Source organism: Dinoponera quadriceps, unplaced genomic scaffold, assembly GCF_001313825.1.
Source record: "Dinoponera quadriceps isolate SergipeBrazil2010 unplaced genomic scaffold, ASM131382v1 scaffold628, whole genome shotgun sequence".
In the NCBI taxonomy this organism is placed as follows: domain Eukaryota; kingdom Metazoa; phylum Arthropoda; class Insecta; order Hymenoptera; family Formicidae; genus Dinoponera; species Dinoponera quadriceps.
The window spans coordinates 411807-433908 of record NW_014554836.1 but is presented as its reverse complement, the minus strand read 5'-3'; the positions used below and the strand labels follow the sequence as shown (position 1 = coordinate 433908).

The 22102-nt window shown below is 44.5% G+C and overlaps 1 protein-coding gene across 1 annotated transcript in view; it reads right to left on the bottom strand.

Annotated features, from left to right (window-relative positions):
• The window catches only part of LOC106742325 (lachesin-like), a 124161-nt gene extending 107279 nt beyond the window's left edge, over positions 1 to 16882 (bottom strand). Inside the window, exon 1 of the mRNA XM_014615177.1 lies at positions 16734 to 16882. Within this exon, the coding sequence (XP_014470663.1) occupies positions 16734 to 16860 (127 nt within the window). The 5' untranslated portion in view covers positions 16861 to 16882. The remainder of the gene's footprint in view (positions 1 to 16733) is intronic.
• Between the last annotated feature and the right edge of the window lie 5220 nt (positions 16883 to 22102).

The following is a 22102-nucleotide window of genomic DNA, read 5'->3' as shown; positions in this document are numbered from 1 at the left end:
GTATAGTGACGAAAGGGGGAGGGAGTGGCTTTTAACGTTTGTAGACTCGGGAGACTTGTGCCAGGATAAATAGGGAGGTAGATCCTCCAAAGATCTTACGTTTGGCAAGTCAATAGATGTATGTTGAGAGCTTTTAAGGAAGCTATAAACGCTGTACACCTAAGGCTATTTATAAATGTCGAGAGTAACGCATCGACCTCATGATTAGACACTTAATTTTTCGCCTTTCGCTTTTCCATCGGGTGGTATTGACAGATTACCTTACGATATTTGGGAAAGTACACGCACCAGCTTCGTTATTTAACTTATCGCTATGTTCAGTAAACTTGCTTTGTTATTTAAATTAACGTTGCGTTCTGTAAACATTAGAACAACTTTGTTAAAACGCAAAATAAATTTTCACCAGTGTCTCGTTGTACTTTATACAAAAACCGCCAAAGGCGATTGTATAATCACGAAAGGTTCTCTGGAGAATCGACGGTAATCTAAATCTCTGGTAATCTCGTAAATGCGCAATTTACGTACGCAAGAGTTGCCGCTGCTATTCGAATATTCGTGCCTTATTGCAGCGATCGTTCGGCACGCGCATCGTCGAATGTTTTACGCGCAACAAACCGCGAATGTTTCCCCAAATATCTTCGTTTAGAGAGGTATATGTTAGCGATAAATCGACAAGCGTCCGGTTTTTCTAGAGAGAGTGAGAGGGGGAAGAAGGAGCATGTCGAGAATTTCAACGGATACGCTCGAACGAACCGAGACCGCTCGACATACAAGACTCAAAGAAGAATGTAAGACGGTTTCCACTCGTTGTATTCCCTCGCCAAAAGCTCTTGATACTAGTATTCATCAACTCTAATACGACATATATTTTGTCATTAAAGTGCTTGTGAAATTCCAATTTTCGTACAGAATTATCTGAAATAATTTTCCGTTGTCCATTGATTCGTTTCCGGTTTCCACGGGCTGTTGTAGATTGCTTTATTGCGTAATTATACGGAATATTTGAGATCCAGAAATAATTGTATATTGCTTGCAAAAAATCCCGAGCATCACTTTGCAACATATCGATCGACATCATCAGAGTCCGCCGGGATATCGGATCTAACCAAGTTAGAAGTTGAATTCGAATTAAACTGGAGTTGTATATAAGTTAGGTGAGCTGTATGTTTAAGCTCAGCTTTGATTCTAACTTTGCCACGCTTCAATTTGATATAAATTCGCATCGGCTTGAACGCGCGTTCGAGGCGTAAAAAACATATATATTCCTGTAGAAAACATTTCCCTTTGTTCTCGATCGAGTGCAAGACTAGTTGATAAATTCGCCTTGAATTTATCATAAAGTGTGAAATTCCCCGAAGCGCAAAGTTGAATTGTTTGATTCGGTTAAATAATTTTAAGGAATGCGGAAGAAGTTGGAAACACGTTTTCGCGGGTGTTATACTCGAATAGATGCATCACGAGAATTTCATAATCGACTACATAACTTCAAAGTTGCGTTGGCTCGTTTCAAGTAAAAGTTGAGATCTCGCGATTCCTCCAACGCACAGACCGACTTTGTGAAGCGGCTCGTGTAAAACTCTCCTTTTTTGTCTTACGGGTGCATCTTTCTTTCCTCCGCTTCGTGTCGCATAATGTCCCAAATAATTTTTACGCTTCACAGTTTTTTGTGAAATTGTTTCAGTGATATGTTTAAATAAAGAAGAAGTGAGACATTACACTTTAATAATTAGGTGTCGTAATTTTTAAGTTTGCTATCTAAAAATCGTACAAGGTCGCCTTTATCAACGAATCTTTTCCTACGCCTCTAGTTAAAATACCGTGCCGTAGAAAAAAATTCATTGATCGCTACCGACATCACAGGCTCGTCATACCTTCTTAACTCTTTCAGTCGCATAACGCGCTCCTTTGTATCGATTCGCAGCCCGTTATTCGATGTGGAGTGTTTAGCGAGTTGTTTGAAAAGCATTGTAAGCACTGCAATCCTGAAGTGGAAGTCGTTATAAATACTTCAGCCTGTTGTTCCCAACGATCGTTGCGAGCTGTTTCGAGAGGCAGTCATACGCAACACCCGTACTAGCTCGTTTCCGTTTTAATCCGGAACAAGTTGGCCTCACGTGTTACGCGCAACATGTTACGGTTATTACACAACTAGGAAAATTACACGAAATACAAGCAATCCTTGACGGAGTTATCATGACTCCAATCGCGATTTTTGCGAATTTGTCTTGCCCGCTAATCATTTTCCCGGATATTTTAATCCTTCGCTTTCTCTTACGGATAAAAAGAGAATTGCAGTTGTACAAATGCACGTGATGTGTCACCGTAACTTAAAGTATCGTAGAATCGACACTTCGGAGCTCTCCGACTATCACTGCTGTACTTGTCCACGCTATTTTTCTGTTTCACTTTTCTCCGTTGACCTTTTTGCTCGGTTTCTATTCGAGTTTCTCTCGTGTGCGCGCGCGCGCGTTTTCGCCTACTTCTATTAGAGCGTCCCACGAACCATCGATGCGATTCTTTCGAGTTTTCCTCTTTGAAACTTCTTTATACGTTTTCTTGCTGGAAAGTTCTTGACTCCGCCGATCTCAGCCGCTTCCTCGGATGCCTCCGTTCGCGATGTTACGACGTTTCTACATCATTCTTACCTCCGATGCCGTTATTTCGAGATTCTAACTACGAGCCGAGGACCTGCTAGCTTAAACTCTTGAAAATTGTCGTTTTTGACAAGTGATGAGCAATCTAGCAATTAAGTTGCGATAGAAAAGAGACTATTCTCTCATTAAATATATGACCGAGGAATTTTAAACGTGCAGAAAATAATGCAATAATCGGACCCACGCGGGAATTACTTAGAAGCAAAGTATCAAAAGTTAACAATTGAGAAAATGTTGTCGAAGATATATATCGTGGAATTTTCGCGCGACAGGAAGCAATAAAAATATAACGAATTAAAAGTTTTAATACGGGATATTAAGAGATACAATCGTATAAATCTCGTTGAAAGTTTAGCAGAGAAGAAATGGAATTCTGCCAAGTTTAATTCTTTGACCTTTGCGCCGCCTATATCGCATAATTTTACCCTGGGAGGTCGAAACGCCACATGCAACCGCCCTGCACAACCAGGCTACACTTTATTCTGTCCCTTTCTTTTTTTCTCGCGCTGTTCGGGAAATTTCTTTCCGTACTCGGTCATGACAGCGACCACGCCGCTCCTTTACACTTTTCACTCCCCGCAGATCGGATTACCCGCTTTCGAAGTAATTAGAAGTTCGTCAGCCTTCTTGTCAGCCCATAATTAAAATCAGTCGGCGGCTTGAATTAAAATAATGAATAACTATTCCAAATTAGTTTTCGTAGCCGCTGCTTGAAAATGTATGGCTGTGTAGCCGCCGTGTTTGCGGAAAGTTCGCGGTTCTCGCGTCGCTACACAAGTGCATCGCACGTAAATCATATATTTCTGTATTCCAGAGATCTGCCCTCACGCTAACAAGGATGTTGCGCCCGCGGATACAATCTTGGTGAAATATCGAGGCGGCGAAAGGCGTCGATTGAAGATATTTATGTTCTCAAATGAACAATTTATTCCGGAGAGAAAGAGCGGCGTTCTCTCTCCCTGGTGGCTCGACTCTCGTCGTAATAAGCTTGTTGCTCATTTTTAACATAAATCGAGGAGAGAAAGTTGTGTTTAGTTTCTTATATCATCCGTTATAAAAGACTACTATGGCTATAGGGTGCAACAGGTCGCAGACTCATACGATCTGCCACCGGGGAATCGAGCAACACGCAAGACTCACGAACACTTTGCAATAAGACATATTTTTGCGCAAAAAGACAGGCGTTTGTGTGGATGTACAGCCGTAATTCCTATAGGTGTAACAAAGTGTCGCGTTGCGCTTATGAATCTGCATTTACTTTGACATCGGTAAAACGTTCAGGCGTGTCACAAAACTGCTCGTCGCTCGTTCGCGCTTACGGCAGGTCTACCCATTCTGTGTAACGCACCGTGACATGGAAAACCACTGATTCGACCGTATCCCGCTAATTAAATCAGTTTTACAGGGTAAACCAGATCCATTACTAATGAACAGCGCGCATAGTCGGTGTAGTACATTTCGCAATTCCGCTCGCAGTGATCGCTGGCGCAAAGCTGACCCGCCACATGACGCGGGCATGTCGAAGCGACATCGCGTTATACCTGTTGCAAACTTTGCACCCGATACCGATCAAAATGAATGCATTGCCTTTGCGCGGATCCGACGTAGACAGGCCCCGCTGTCGGCGGGCGTAACGGCAAGAAAATAATAGAAACGCGTGACGCGCGCGATATCGTGCCGGCAACGATAAAGTTACAAATGCGTGTAAGTGGCGCGAAGTAACACGGTGAAAAAAAGGAAAAGAAAGTTAAAAAAAACAGCACGAATAAAAAGAAGCGTTTGAAATATATCCGTAATTTGCTGACCGCGCAAATTCATAATGCGTTCAGCTTATTTTATTTTCACAACAATCCGAGATATCCGCACCACGGCGTCGGGGTGTAACGAACGCACGCGAAGTAGAACATGAAACTTCACACCGAGTAATGGCTTTAATTTAATAAACGTTCGTGCTCGGAGATAATGTTGGAAGAAAAATGTCTTTCTTCCCGCATATCGCTTTGTATCTATTTGCTACTTTTGCTTGCGCAAGCAAACTTTCTCTCTTGTTCATCCGATTGTATTTACGATTGTCATAAAGTGGATATAAATGCTTGACTTATTTATTATTTTCTTTATTTACTTATTTATTTTACTTTGCATTATATTTATTTTATTTTATATTTTATTTGTGTTATTTATTTATCAAGGCAACAGTCAGTCGCACGGTCTATCAGGTAATTTCGTTCTTTTGGAAAGGCTAACCTACATCCGTTAGATCGCGACAACACTTGAAAGTGGCCATGTCACTTAATATTGATGACCAAATTCGTTACAGATTGGAAACCGGTAAACTATTCGGATTCACTTATAGTAACCGAGTTATGCGCGACAGTGTCGGACATACTTGTTATAAGTTTAATATAACTCGCTGGATGTAAATTGTCCAGATTCTAAGAAAATCTAAACTAATCCTTAAACCCATGCACAACGTGTCCCATTGCGAGGCAATGTATGCAGTACCTAGTTGTCGTCGAGAGAGGTTGAAATCTAATTAAGCTGTCTACGGCTCGATGAGTCGTGCGATAACTCGCAGGCAGAAGATAACTCCGACGGCCTGTTCTCTCTCTCTCTCTCTCTCCTCGGAGCACCGACGCGCGTGCAACGCCGGTCGATTGGTGAAATTCAATTACAAAACTTGCCGCCAATTGGGAGCACAATAATTCATTAAATACGCGCTACTATCGCTCTAATACCGAAGATTATATCCTTCGGAGAGACGGGTCCCGCTGCTTCGCTAGAACCGCCGAGCTATCTATCCCGATCGCCGATGTAAGATATTACGTGTCCGATTAAAAGATCGAACGATATTTGAACTTTTACTTCAGCAAAACTCTCAATTAAAGGTTAACAGGTTTCGGCAAACTGGCGAGCGCTGTTAAAAAAATCGATGTGGATTGAAACCATTATTTAAAGATGTTACAAGCTTATGAATAGAGGCATTTTATTTCGATGCCTGTTAGCGATCAACTAACGAGTTTAGTTTTATTTAAACGTTAATTATGTTTCCGCGCAAGTAGTTGTTAATAAAACGTGATTATACGAAATATATTCAATTACGTTCCGTGAAATTGTTCATTTCAAATGATTGTTTTAAGCATTATTACTTAAATTCAGCTGAATTGGATAAAGTACCGTAATATGCCCTGTCAAATAAAATGTGATTTAACTAGAGAAATTTAATTTGTATCACTTTGTATAAATTTTACTTTTGAGTGCTTTTGATTTGAAACAACGAGCACTTGAAACGAACGTGTGGATGATATCACGGCCAAGGTATAATCGGGAGAAAATTTGCAACTGGTAATGAAATTCTATCAAGCGATATAATAAGTCTTTAATTCGAAAAATGAAAAATACAATAACATCGCGAGCCGCTCGCTTTGATCGCATTAACGACGATCTTCGATAGGCCAGGACTCGTTCTTAATAATACCGTTTTTATTTGAAAATTGATATCGTTCCGCGCATATTCGCATCAAATTGACGTTTTTGTAAAGATGGAGTGAGATCGGTGTAATGCAGCGTTGAAAACTTAATTATGCTCACAACGACCCGATTAATTACGCCGTCGTTCAGCAGCCGCGTCTGCGTTACTTTGGTGGTAACTGGATTATGAAATCATGAGCGCGGCGGGCTTTGTAGCAAGTGTCAAAAGAGAAATAGAGGAGAGGAGAGTATATTCTCTCATTAATTATTTTATTAAAATTATATATAAAGAGAAAAAAGGATTTTGTAGAAACTTCCGCAGAGAGAAACGGAACGTCAATTGCGTAAAACACACGAGCATAAAACGATACGGACTAACTCCAATTTACCATAGTTCTTGACTTATTTTATTACGCGATGTGTTATATTGAAAATTACGCATACGGTTTGATTAGATTTATTCATGTTATCGGAAATCACCACACGATTCTACGAAGACTTAGTGGAACCTTCAACGCGGTTTAAAGAAAAAATACGTTAATTGCCACGAGAGATGAGCAATTATCAATGTTGACACCAACGACTGTTGAATAAACAATCGTGAGCCTCGTTATAAATATCGACGGTTGCAGCTTCATTGAAGACATATCGCGCAAGCTTCAAGTCGTAGCCGGAAATAACGGAGAGCGTAAAGAATGGATTACGTATTCCCGCTCAATGGGCCGCGAGTACGAGCTAACGTGCAATTTAGCAAATCGTTCGGTTGTCTTTAGCGAGCTGAAAACGGTTCCCATTTCAGCAGCTTGCGCGTGTGTCCGTTTTACGCGTACGAGTATATCCGCACGGTCGTTAGCATGCATGTAACTCGCGCCTTGTACATACCGGACCACCCCTACGCCATGTACCGGACTGTGTTATAAGAGCGGACGGTGGAACCGAGAAGGAAGAAAGATCTCGCAATTAGCGTTATTAAACACGCTCGATATCACCGTCGTTTTTGCCTTCGGCGCCTCCATCGTCGTTATCCTCGCCCATGAGTGGCAAACATGCGCCGAGCGCGTATCTTGGGGTATTTTTCCGTTTCGCCCGAGGCTCGTTGTGATACAATGCCTCTCGCCTCATTCCTACTCGCTCGGCGAACAATTTTTCTTGCTTCGGCACGCTGCAATCGCCGAGATCAACATGCAGCGATACGAAATGTCTGAAGAGTTTATTGAATATATACAGTGAGCACAAACGGTTACACAGACGGTCTCACGGATATACGAGATATACGGGAAAAAAATTCAAATTCACTGATATAAACCGTAGAAATCGGTGTATTTGGCTACGTTGATCTCTACCTGACGTAATGTACGTCATTCACGCACGAGAAACGCATGACTCGTCATTCTAACGTCGAACGAAATGAACGTGTCCCGATAATCGGAGTCGACGAAGTGTCGAGCGTTTACGTTCTTATGGAGGTAAAAAGCGAGACGGGAGCAGCCTGTATGCTTAAATCAGTATCGGTTTCCTTTGATGGATAATACTCCATAAATAATAAAATAAACCAAATCGCGAGGATATCGGGTTAACGCGCTCTGGCGTTCCGCGTAAGCTGGGAAAAGAAATATTGCTCTTAGCACGGGGCCAGAAATATAAATTAAAAATAGCAGCAGCAATATAAACGGGATTTCAAGGATATCCGGATAATCGGATTACTCAATGGATTTATATCGTTTCCAGCGTCATATCCTGGGAGAATTCTGACGAAAAAACACTAATGTATCTGTCCCCCCTCCTCCCTTATATATTTCTTGTATCATATCGAAATTATATAAATGATACTAAGTAAATCAGACACGAGGAATTGTCTGAATGCAAGGAGGAAACAGAGAGCACGGAGAAAGAGACCATTTTTACAAAGAATAGAAAGGTTTAAGAAATTCCCTCGGCTCATTCTGGATGTTGGACAGTACACATTAAAATAGTTTGTCTTGGTTAATAATATAATCGATTTCTCTTCTAATGATAACCGCAAAATAGTTGCGAGTCCTTTTGTAAATTAACTGAAAAAGTTCCGTTAAAATTGAATTAAGTCGTGACGTCGCCACAACGACACCAAAAATCTCGAGCTTAGAAGTTGAACGCGCACATGCGTGCTTGTTTGCTGACCTGGTTCCTTGTATGTGCCGCGGCAATTCCGCACCGACGTTGGAACACGTGGTATTTGCATTTGACAGCGTGCTGAAGAGCCGCCACGAGGTGAGTTCAAGCTTAATCCAGGTCTGACTAAGAGGATTATCACGAAAATGTTTCAATTGTGCCGTCGGCCAACAAGATCTACAATGTTCATACGCGAATGAAATCAACTTTACGCATATTGGTAGTCATTTATTCGTTAGAGTGTATTCATGAAAAAAAAGAACGGTCCAAATCATCCGTCTTGAAACGGATGAGGAATAAAATATTCTTCACCGATCTTCAATTTTATACATATTTGCGCGAATTAGGCTCGGAGAAATTTGATGCAGACGTACGTTTTACATTTCATATGTCGCGACACTCAAATTCTACACATTTCCGGGTCACGTGTATTATGGTCGTGCGATTATTTTATGTAATTCGCTTTTCAATATTAGCGGTATAGCTTTAACGGATGTCGTGGATATACTATAGCGCGACATTGCTAATTAACATAAACACGAACCAATCTCCACGGACTTCATCGAGCGGCAGAGGCTACTTCGAGTTTCAAACATGGACGAAGAACGGCTATGTATGAGATGTAAAGGTCGTGTTTGAGTTTGCCATTTGCGTACACAACGAAGGCCAATAACGTTGTTTATACATTGAGCTGTACGGAATGTACATCCGTTATAGACAGTCCACAACATAGATGAAAATGGACGAACGCGTTACATCTCCTATAGATTGGGCGATTATTTTCGAGAAAGACAAACATCGTCACTTCATTAATCGCATTATCAAGCGCGTTTATAATATTCGAAACCAATGTGCGGGAGAATTATTCGCGAATCGTTTATCCGGAAGTCAGATCCGGCCTTATTAGCTGGTGAGATTGATCAGTTTCTATTACGTTGATTATCGTTAGGGGTGTAGAACTCACGTGATATGTCGAGGGAATCGCAGAAACTGTCGGGAAAGTGAACATTACGAGGCTTATCTCACTTGCGGCAAACACGTTAGAGAATAGGAAATGTGTAGCAGTTACGTGCCGTCATTACGATTACGCCTCGGGGCTTGTTAGAAAACGTACAGTAGTTACAGACAGTGTAGATCAAACCCTGGAAAATCTGCAGTAGTTGCAGTTACGGACAGGCTATTAGGCACCGCAACGTTTTCCAAGTGACGGATGGTGAAACGTTCGACTGATTCGCCGCTTACAAAGTCTCGATTACTCGTACACGTCGTGGTCTCTGCAAATCCACGGGATTATTTTTGACCTCCGTGCATGAAGTACGTCGGAGGGAACACGATTGAACTCGAAACATGAAGAAGACCGAAATACGTTGGTCGATTTCGAACGTTCTTAGTTTGGAGAAATCTGCCAGTTCATGTCGGACATTGAGGCTGCATGCATCCGAGTGGCTCGAAAGACGTTCAATGTTTGAATTTCTTTTTCTGACCACATTATTTATGTGTCCTTTTGAGGAGTAAGTCTCCAATATTTTTATTTACATATTGGACGTTTCTCCGAGTCGCTCGGGCATGTGCAGCCTCTTAACGATCCCTCCATTCTCGATGCGTGGAAAAAATTGACGGAAAAAATATATATACCCACTGGAAAAATTTGATCGTCCGTAAAATCGTCTGCGATTTTAGTATGGCTGCGGGCGGTTCACCCGTGCTCTACCCCAGATGTGCCGTTGTATTTTGAAAATTCAAAATTTTCGTTCATCATGCATTATTGATTCTACGGGGGCTCGCGCGCACGCGTTTTCTATTAAAAACTGTGCCGCAAACGATAGTGCTTATAAATATTTTTGATTGTGTATTTTTCCCCCGAACAAACGTGCGTTGTACGTTGATAAAAAAAAGCAATGACGAATGAAACAATTTTGTCAACCGGTGTAATATTAAGGGATTGTCCGGCCGAATTCAACGATGATGTTTCAACGTTGAAATAACACCGCGTAAATAACGCCGGCTGGCGTTACGAGCGAAATATTCAGACAATGATACAGGATATTTCATTACTGCTTCGCACGCAATTAATCTTCCCTATCTCTACCGTTCACTGCTCTCCGACGTATTCCCAAAATTACGTCTGTTCTTTTCGCAGGATGAAAGATCAACGAGATTCCATGTCGGGCGTAGTCCACGCGAGACGCAGGTCGGCAAAATAACGGTTCTCGAGCCTCTCGTGAAGTTTCATAATTATTTTCCTCGCATTGAGAGATTTCTAATTACGGGCGAAAAAGTTTATCACCGGCCCGACGTGTCTTTCTTAAATCCCCGCGCGCTCCGATATATATTGTATAATACCATAAAGGGACTTCAACCGCACAGCGTGAATAAATAATACGTTAGCGCCATAACGTAATTACATTATGGGGATTTGGGCCGACAAACGTTGGGTGGTTGAAAAAGTGCCGTCAACCGTGTGTGAGGATTCTTCATGTGTGCAAAAGTGAGCGCGCGCGTGTCATTAAAGCAATCCCATTTAGATTAGTCGGTAATCGCGATTAATTACATTTACGATTGTGCGGGATATCGCTTTTCGGGATCCTTACAGCGAGTTTACACACGTCGCGTAATTTGCGGCCGGTACATAAGGTTAAACTTTAATATTCCGCAAACAAAGCGTCTCCGCGTGGCACTTTGTAACCGCACAACATGAGGTACGATAATATTAAACTGATGACAACGAAATTATTTAGCTGGCAGTTACTCCTCGCGTGGCGCAAACCCATTTGCCGTGCGACGGTGCACAGAAGCATGCATGGAAAATGGGCCGGCGCTCGATTCCGCTATCTACAATTTCGCGAGTTTTTCGTCGTGCCGCACTGTCAATCGCAGCCTCGTTAATCCATTATACCTTCCTTAATATCTCGCATCGAACGGCTAGCCTGTAATTTGCTGGATTTGAATTTCACTGTTTCATTTGTTGGGGTCGCAAATAAAGACCGGCAACATCGCGCGCGCGTATTATCTCGTGTAATACGTCATTTTTTTATTTCTTTTTTTTACGAGTCGCGCTTTATATCGACGAGAACGTTACTGCAACAGTTAATACAATCACGCTCTTTGATGGGAAAGATAAAAAGGTCTCTCTTAAAGTACGATAACTTGCGCAGTGAAGTGTTCAATAAAATGTTTTCATAATATAATTTAGTTTATGACGCGGCAAATTAATATCGTCGCACGTAAACGAACGTGAGCCTGTGACAAAGTAACAAAGCTCGTGATTGCGAGATAATGTCTTCGGTGGATCTAAAGCGCCCAGTGGATACCGATATAACGGAAAAGTTCCCTCGGAATTAAGTCAAACAACGGCGTTCCCTTCTCTCCCCTCCGTAGCGACTCCGAGCAGCGCCGATTCTTTCTTACATCGCGTTAATATTGACGCAATTAATTCTGAGCGCGCGAGCCCTCAATTAACCGAGGATCTTATCCGAGAAGGGATAAGTAAAAGTTGCTGTTTCGGCGCAGTGCGATTTCTAAGGTATGTCGTACAACTTTTACGGTCGAACGATCTTTCTTGCAGAAAAGTCGAGTATACCGTAGGGATCCATAAATACATTATCCCTCTATAAAAGTTAAATAAGTAAAAGTTAAATTAACTCTAAATCCACCACGTTCTCGGCGCGGACTTAACTCAAGCTCGCGCCTTAGGAGGCGAGCACCCGCGAAGACTGCGAATAATGTGATATTTTCTCTTAACGGAATTAGCAAAATGTTCCTCTTTTTCTTTGCACGCGGCGGCAATTAGGTATCTGCGCGCATTGTTCCGAAAACGAGTAATGTATACTCCGGTTACCCTTCAGTTTTATAGGACGGAAATGGCACTGTTGTTTGCATTTAGATGACGGCGAGATGCCGATGTAGATTAGCATTGGCTAACAGAGGATAGCAATTGAATTAGCATAGGAGAAACTGCGAGTATTTTTATCGGGGAAACATCTGATGCATCAAATGTAACGGTAAAATTAACATAATCCTTACCTCTCGCTTTGCTCTGTATGAAATGACGAAACGAGCTGAAATTAATATATAGCGGTGCTTTGCTCAATTCTGTCTTAAGAAAGGGGTATTATTATTATCTGCTTTTCCGGGATGCATATTATCCATCTCGGGATTACGTATATGTATTTCGACGATTTGCATATTGAAGGTGGATTAACATTATAAAATAATAATATCACACGATATGGAGAATGTGAAATTAACGTGTAAAATAATAATATCACACGATATGGAGAATATAGAATTTATAGTATTCTCGAGCGCTTATTAAAGGAAACCTCTTATATATAATTATGAATTGATATTTATACAAATGTTTATACGTGCACCAATAACTTAAGAGCACGAAGCGCACGGTCAAGCTTACCCTGTAATCAATACGTCTCGATTGCGAAATTTACGCCAGCACTGAAAGTCTTCCGCATTGATCAAACGGCAAATCAATTTTGCGAAGCTTTCCTCTCGAACGGCCTGATGTCTGGGCAAACAAGCGCGAACGCTGCGTAAATAAGTTCGATTTATTTGAATCGCGTTGACACCTCCGGCCAGAGAATTATGTCACGCCGTGGCTTTAAGAAATTTAGTGGATGTCTCGCGTTGAGTGCATACCCTCGTTACCGGACTGGCCCGGTGTTTCTACGCCACTGGAGCGGGTTATATACAGTCCGTGCATACATCACACGCATGCTTTTGTTGCACGTGGTCAAAGAAAATGCGAGAGCTGATTTACAGCCGGCATTTGAGAGCATTCCCTTCTTACCGAAGATAAATCGAAAGGAGCCACGCATTTACCTCTCCTGTCTTTTCTTCCATACCCTAAGATTTACACTTGAAAATGCTTAAATCTACTAACGCGGGAAAAGCTATCTCCGGAGATGCGGGGATTTCCGCATCTGCTATTTCGCGCTGCGCGCGTAATGCGCCGAGATTCACTTTTCCATTCTCTATGTAGGAATTTATCTGCTCAATTTCTTCGACTCGCCACGCTTCGACCGTGTATCCGTGTGTGAATTTATAATTCGTGCCGCGGATTTTCTCCGCCGCCGTTTTACCCCTGCCCCCCTGGTCTCTGTCTTGCCTCTGCAATTTACATTTGGACTTCTTCCGCGGCGCGTTCCTCGAAACGTCAGAATTCTTTTTCAGATGGTAAATTAGGCGTCATCAATCACACCGCTGATGCCGGCTAAACGCCAACTTTCACCGGCGACAATAACTTACCTTCTCGCGTTTGCTTTTACACCGCGAGCAAAGTACGCGAGACAATGCTTGTTGTTCGCGTTCTAGCGGAAACATGATATAAATAAATAAATCATACTTTCCGCGCAGAGACGAGAGAGATGCTGCGAAAGAGCGTAAACCCTCCGTTTCCCTCGGACTTGGAAATCTGCTACTCGGTTAGATTATCGTCTCACCGTGAGATTCAGTGCCCCCCTCGACCCCCTGTGAGCTTATTTCCATTTACATCCACCACTTCCATTCGCGAGACTCGTACGCTGTTCTTACGACTGGTCGAGTACCGCCATAACCGGTACTTCAAACATCCTTTTACTCGGATACCCGTACTTGGAATTTTTTTATTATGTTCGCGAGAAAGCGGGAAAAGAGCGAGCTTGGTGTATGGTCGCGTTCACCTCGATGATTTGATGTAGGACGGTCGAGCGACCAAAAGCGACCCTCCCCCCGGTCAATAAGATATTCCAACTTTCCATTGAGAGAGACGTATCTTACGCGAATGTACACTAAAACGCAATCCTTTTAACTTTTCGCATATATATAAGGAAAAAAGTTTCGCCCACGTTACATCGCATCGTATTTACGCGCGAGAGAGTGTTTAACATAATCACGTGCGCGATATCGCAAAGTTTGCGCCACCAACTTTAATAAGCGTCGCAAACAGAATTCACAATTAATAGAATAAATATAGGAAACTGATGGCTCCACGATATCCCTAACAGGGGTGTCTTGAAATATTCAATGGGTATTCTTGGCTAAAGGAAGTTATATTAGCATATCAAACATCTCGGCATAATTAATGAGCCTGATATTGAAGCGTCGCACGGAGGAAAGCAATCGCAGTGACGTTTAATCGGTGAATCTTTTCTTTCCTTTTTTTCTAATTGGCCAGTGAGAGACAGCGCACTTAATTATGGCAACTTTAATACCGCGTCGTCGAAGACATAGTCGTATTGGCATTGTTAGTTCATAAGGACACCTTTGAGGAAATGAGTTAAGCACGGAGTTGATTTTACCCCAGTTTGTAAATCCTATTAAAAAGTACAGCGGTGTCCTCCCTGTAAAATTGAAACTTCTTAAATGTTCCGACGAGACTGGTAAAATTTAGCGATCGAATTCAGTGACCCATTTTCATAATATACGGACGGACAGTTTCGATACTTTTTACAAGCCAGATATGAAAGGAAGAATTGCTGCGCGTCGGCTATAATAACATTTTGCTTAAATCAGATCTTTTTTTTTACGAATACATTTTGTACCACACGATCGGCAATTATGTGAAAATCTGAAGGCGGCGCGGATTTAACGCGCGCACGGTTGAATATTAAATTGAAAACTTATGATAACACGCATCCCGCAGCTGCGTTGCTGCGCGTTAATGTTTTCAATTGAACCACATGCACAAATTTACTAATTGCGCAAATTAGCGGCTTGGCTTAATTATAAAACGACGAATATTAATTTCGACGCGCGCTCGCACGAAGGCGCCGAGTGTGTCGCGCGCTGGAATTTTGCGCCACACAAAATTCACTCGTAACGTGTTTTTTCCATGATAGCGATTTCGGGAGCGAAAAATCGTGCTTCATGTCGGCTAACAACAGTTCCGTTCGGCCTGTACAAAACGATACCGCCCGGTCGATGGTAAACACAAAACAAGAGAATTTGCTATAGATCAATGTGATAGTTACAACTTTGCAACTTTTTCGATAAGTCGTCGCGTATCGCTCGTAATTTAAAAGTACTTTCAACTTCGAATAATCTCCTAAAAATGTCTGCGATTTCGAATGCAGGCGAATGAGATCGATCAGAATCGAGAAGATGTTGAGAGCAAATTTTGGGGCAGCAATTAATAATCATAACTAATCATTAATTGTATCGTACAACGTGTATCGTAACGATGCATCGAGCGTACGCGAGGGAAATTAATCAGAAGAAACGGTTTCATCTCAGGAATTCCATATTCATGCCACATCTGCGAAACCAAATTATATCGCGGCGTCCCACGTAATCGTCCGGATCATTGGGAACTAAAATCGCATTCGGCAGTTATAAGTGTGTGGCCAATTTTCCCCGGCGACATTAAACATATTTCACGTGGAGTAAAGCGATTCCAACTTGCACAAGCAAAATTACGGTACTTGCCGGATATTTCACATATCTTCTCGAAAATTCGCGTAGTCGGTCCGCGGTTAATAAAATGCCATGTAAACCGTAAATTAGTTCATACAGTTTGACCTTGCACCAGAGTACCAGCGAGCAGCAATCAGCTCAAGGGCTTCATATATTCCTCGACACACACACACACATAGAGTATGAGCTAATTACGACAAGCATATCGTGTAATTGCGATGAATTCGTCGAAGCGCGAGCGGCAAGCGAGGCTGGGAAATGCGAAATCCTAGTTTCATTTGACACAGAGCGCCGCGGCATAATTAATTGTTTATTTCTCACAAGAGCCGGCAAATTTGGCTAACTGAAGACAGTCCGATTAACAAGCGTGACGCATAGAAATATAGGGAATACAGAATTGAGATAAACGATGTCGGGATATTCGTGTAAGCGCGAGATGTCGGGAAATTTTGCCTCGGAACAACAACGAGGGGGAGGAAGTACGTATCAGTTCATATCTCGCTTATACTTCCAGTTATCCCGGACGACTTCATAGAGCGCATCGGGCCCCGGAAACTATTGTACGCGCGAATTACTCCCTACGCGCGCCGTACGAACTCTTCCTCCCTCTCGCGCGTCCCAGAGAGACACACTCGCGAGGGGTAGGGGACACGCAGCACAAAATTCGCGCGACGTACAAGCACGCCTGGTGTGTGTCCTACGTCGAAACAAGAGAGGACAACCTCGCGTTCGACCATCGCGGCGATGACGACGACAGCACAGAAACTCGTTAAACTTCCCGCACACGCGAAACGGGAGCGCGCGTGAGTAGCAAAACTCCTGCTCGGAGGGTGGTCGCAGTTCGCACGGGATTCAATTAGCACCACAGCGGTGAATTTTGCACTCGCGAACGGGGGAGACTCGGAGGAAGAGAAGTTCGGATGTGATAATCAACACGTTACAAAGCGAGATCGAGAACGCTGTCTAGCAACGGCCCCGTCATTAAGCGTCATGTCTGGGCGATAAATTTGGTAAACGCGCTCGCTCGTCCGACGTTTTCGACTTGTTCTCACTCACCGGATGTGACGGGGTTGTCGGTCCATGCACTTCCCGCGATCGTGGACAGCAGCACGGCGCCGGTCAACAGCCGGAATCGGCCTTGCGCGGTTCCCGGGGCACGTTGAACACGTTGCTCACCGATCATCGCGCTACCGGGTGGACGAGAGGGTGCGCGACCGGCATCCCGACTGAGGCATCCCGCTTCGCCGTGCCGAGAGAGAGCGTGTTTCTCTACCTCCCGCATCATCCCCTCTCTTTTCCCGCCACGCGCAGACGCTTCCGCGACTCGGGCTCTCGCGACTCTTGAACCATCCCCGCCGTCTTAATCCCACTCACTTATCTCTTATCAATAGGTGACGATTAATTATCCCTCTACCCTACGCGTCGCAGCCGCGCTGCGCTTTCGAGGTCGTTCGCAACCTGTGGCACGCTCATCTCGGGTGCGCCCTTTAGCGCACGGGTCTCGGGGATGAGGAACGTGATTCCTCCTGCCTCGATTTATGACCGATCGCGATTGTGATTCGCGCGCTCGGAAGATTCGAAAAGCCCGGCGAACGAAAGTTACTGATGCTTTCTGGGAAGGTTTCCCGGCTACTTCGGGGAATTTGTAAATAAAGTTGGCGCGACCAATCCGCCCGGCGAGGAAAACTCGAATCGACGTGGTGGCGAGTTAACATAAGTTTTTGAGTCTGCGCGCAAAAGGTAACCTAGAGGCGGGAGGAATCGCTCTAAAGTCCGACTGAAATGAATTTCATGCCGAGTCAAACGTTCCTTCCAAGTGAAAACTACAATTTGCTTTCAATTAAGACCGACCTTTTCATCCGCTCGAACTTTTTGAGCCCTATTTAAGTTGATTGAAGGATCATTTCCCGGTACAATTAGCGTCTCTTATCCCCTTATATTGTAGCGTTTGTTAACGATACTTTCACAACGCGGTATCCCTCCTCAGGTCGGCGCTTTCCTCGTACGATTGAATAGAAACACCTGTGGAACATCCCCGAAATTCCTTTTTATGATAAGTTTCACCGTAATCGCGGCATTACCGTGACCTACGCGAGATGGTTTGGGTAAATGCTTGGGTGCAGCGAGAATCACGATGATTGTATTAATCGCTGATACATCCACCAACGCCCGATGGGTCGTGAAAACTGTGTTGTTTTATTGACCATGAGGGAACCGCGTATTCGATATTACGATATTCGTCACCCGTGGCCAAGTTATTGACAAACGGCACAAAACGGACGACAAACGCGATTAAAACTTGTTGTTTTAATTTATCAACTATTAATTATAGACATTTTCTCCGACGGTATGCACGTGCCGCGCGGACGAATCGAAGATGTGTCACGGCGATATCAAATATCGCATATTGCGCGTGTGTAACTTTCATTTATTGATTGCAGATATTAGTTCTGCTGTTATGTAAGCGCAATTTGAAAGTTCATACATATTCAGCCAATCCATTCACCTTCGCGTGGAATAAACGATAAAGATAATTGATAGCGCAAAATATCGATTAGTTATATCGGGAATAGTTTAATGGATTTTGCCAGAAAGTGTGATTAATAAACCCGTGAAGGGAATGTGATTTTCGTTTGACATATGATGGACGGAAGATTTTCGAGTCAGTCCTTAATTACTTATCCCATCGAACAATCACAGCCTGTAATGAATCACTTCGAGTTTGATGGATGTCTCTGCGGTATTAATTAATACGCGGTGCAGATATACTTGAGATAAAAAAAAAGAGATATTTACACGTTTCTTCTTTTTGGTCGGTGGCACTCTGGCTTTTCGGTCGGCGGCACTCGATGCTTTTCCTCATGGTCGTTATTTAATAGCATTTAATAGCTTTTGCTCGTTCATGCGTCACGTTTTTAAATTTCAGTGTTCAAATACAACGGTGTAAAATACGAGCTCCATTTTCGATACGAATGAAGTTAATGCGCGTGATATTTTCAACGTACAATTTATCGACGGCATATTACCCGCTACTGAACGAACAACCAAAAGCAAGGATTACGCTTGCAACATTGATTCGTGATCGAACAGTTGTTCACACGATTATCCTCTACCGCGCGACATGTTATATAGCAAAGTACATGCGGGCGTTTTAATGCGCGATACTCGTAATATCATTGATGGCGAATCGCTCGATAGCCGGCGCGATATCTAAGGGTACCGCAGCTGTTAGGCAAAATAACGCGTAAACACCCTCGTAATCGTTGCTTCCGCGCCCGGAGCAGAAATCTCGCGCGGTGAATAATGTTCCTCCGGAGGTGTGGATTGCAATATCGCGGCGTATGGAAGAACGCCGTGCGCTAGATAAGCGAGTTCTTGCGGCATTCGCGTTAGAAGGCGTGTCGGGAGACTCCGGGGCGCCAGAAGACGCACTGCCATTGTAGCCTCCAACTCCTGTGACGACGGAGCTCCTCTTCCTCGCTTCTTCCTCTTTTACCTCCCGCTGCAACGACGCTACCACGATGCTGTCTGGTCTCACGTACGCGCACATTCCTACGCGAATATTGTCTGCCAGCGAGTATTTCAGCTTCCCTTCCCTTTCTCTCTCTCTCTCTCGGCCTGAAGAGTCCGTTTTCGGACGTCGATTGGCGTGCGGTGCATTGCGGGGGTGCTACATCTCCGCGATTCGCCGGCGGGTGGGATTCGCGGAATGAATGCAGGAAGATTCAAGCGTAAACGTAATTTCGATTTATAATTTTCAAGGCAGATTGCTCGCGTTGGGAAGAAGCGCGCGAGGTATTTAATAAGCGCGTAATATACATGCCGGGTTTTGAGGAAGCGTGTGTAAATCATGTGCGAGCGAACCGGACTTAGCCTATAAAGACGTGAAATCTGTATTGGGGTCGTTAATGGCACGCGGCCAGAGAGGTTATTGCCAAGTAACAGGCAAAGAAGGAACTTTCACATTGCTATTAACGGTATCTCAATTTGCAGCTTATTCGAGGGAGAGAGATTAGATTGCTCTTACCTCCGCGGCATGAAAAAAATGACATCCACTGTGATATTTTTTTGTTCCTCCAGTGACCATCGGAATTGTCGCACATCCGTGATCTTATCGATTCGCAGACCGATCGGGGCCTCTCTTTTCTCTCGACGGCCTTTTCACGACAATCACATTCGACGTTGCGCTACGTGGCCTATCCGATTATCTTGGAAACTCAATCAAAACAGCGCGAGAATACGGTCGGGACAAAGGTTCGTAATGTCGTTGCCATTTTCCCCAGTAGACCCCGGAACACTTTGGCGGCACGCAGCCTCGTGTTGGCGAACAACTAGGCTGCGCCGGGAAGACGACCACTCCGGAAGCAACAACACGGGGCGGGCGTCGATGTGTTCGGGAACGTCAATGGCTCCGGCATAGCGCGCTCGCTTCTGTCTGCCTGTCCCTACCACAAAGTTACATCTCGCAAATTGCGTTTGTCAACAACGGCTAATTGCCGCCGTGAATGTTACTCAACTATGAAGTGGCTCATAATTAGGCTGATGCAACCCGTAGAGAATCGAATTATTTGCCGGGCGGCAAAAGCAACAAAAAGCAAGAGTATCTTTCCCTCCGTCACGCTCCGCGTACGAGAAGGCATCGCGTCTCGGGAAAACGGTTGTATTTTTGGGAGTCGTACTTTCGGACGTGCCTGCGGGAAACGCAAACGGGATCGTGACTCACATTCGCCGTCGGCCGTGTTGAATTTGCGAGCGAACTCGCACGCTAAGCTCGCCTCGCCGTGGTCGGGGGTCGAAGATTATTATGAATAAATTTGCGCGCTTGGCCGCGCGGTCATCATCATAATTTTCGAAATTTGCGATTTTCCAAATAGTATGTTGATAAGAATTTGAAATTCGCGTCAGACCCGCAGGGCGCATAAATTGCCGAGTCGTAACTTTGGGTTCTTAATATTTATGCACCGCTCCTACTTGACGCTCGGTTTTAGTGCCGCGGAGATAATTCACTTTCCGGAGCAAACTTCTTCGTTACTCGCGAAATAGAGGGTGCTCTTGAAAATGGTAAACGGCAGGTGTGTATGTGTGCTCGTCCAATTTTTGCACGACCTACGATCCGATGGAAAAATTCAAGTACACGCCGGACGCGTGACCATCAGACGCGCGTTTACATTCGCCAGGTTTCTTGAGAACAGCGTGCGTTGACGTCGAAGTGGCAGCAATCTCTCCCCTCTCCCTCGCTCCCCTGGTATGTACGCGATCTAGTGGTTAAGTTAAGTGGCTGACATAACAAGGTTACCAAGGAATGTGAGGAAGGGCTTTCAAGGGAGCGCCGCCTGTGTGTAGACGGGGAGAGAGAGTATCGCGCTATCTCGCACCTCCCGCCTCAAACCACCGTAGCTTCGACGTTGGCCCGTTTTAGCCCCGGCAACCCCCGTGCCTTTGTGCCGTGCGATGACCCGACCTACGACACTACCCATCCTCTCTCAGGCACAACTATTCTGCTCCGCGCGCGTGTGATGCGTCAGGTCATGGGTGCGCGCATTCGTCTTGACGTGCGTCAACTCCTCCCCCCTGCCGCGGCAATACCGAATTACGCGAAACCCCTCCTCCGTCGGACAAATAAATCGATAACGTCGCGATTTCTGAGAATGCTCTCTCCTCGATTGGCTTCCCGTTTCCGAGCGCTCGATTCCGACGGCTTGGGGCTTCGGCGCGATGCAAATCAATATTTAACGGCGCAACGGCGGCGGGAAGAGACTTCATCCGGTCGTGATCCATCGACCGTGGCGGCGAACGACGTTGTTTCCGCGGTCTCTCGTTAACATCCCTCGCGATCGCAGGGAAAAATTGTTTGCGCCAGTCTCGACGGTACTTTTCCCCTCTCGCCGCCGCTAATTCCACCGCGTAACGTACACCGCGGCGCGGCGGGTGGAAATGAGTTAATTTCGCCAAATCACATCCGAGCATACTCGAGACCTCCATCTCGCTGAAATGGGACGAAAGCGCAACTGAATTTCGCTGTGTGACGCGAGTTTTAAAACAGATCGCCGCGGCACAGCTCGCTTACGCACGTACGTAGGAAATTCGTTTTAGAAATACGGCTGAATGGCTGTCAGTGCTGTTTCGCAAACGAGAAGTCATTTAAGCGCTTATGAGCACTTGACGCTGATAGGGAAGTCAAATGCACTGTGCCCCTCCGTCGCTGTCCCGTCCTTTTTCTACTTCACCCCTTTGTAGGCGTGAAATACTCGAGCAAATCACCGGTAATGCCCAGCAGCGATGTCAAACTTCTTCCGCTTTTTATCTCGCGTACTACTTTCGCGGCATCCACACTTTCCCAAAGACGACCGCTGTCCCGAGTTTTTTACCGTCGGATAATTCGAGTACACAGAGATTTTTATCGCACCTCCCCCCCCCCCCCCCCC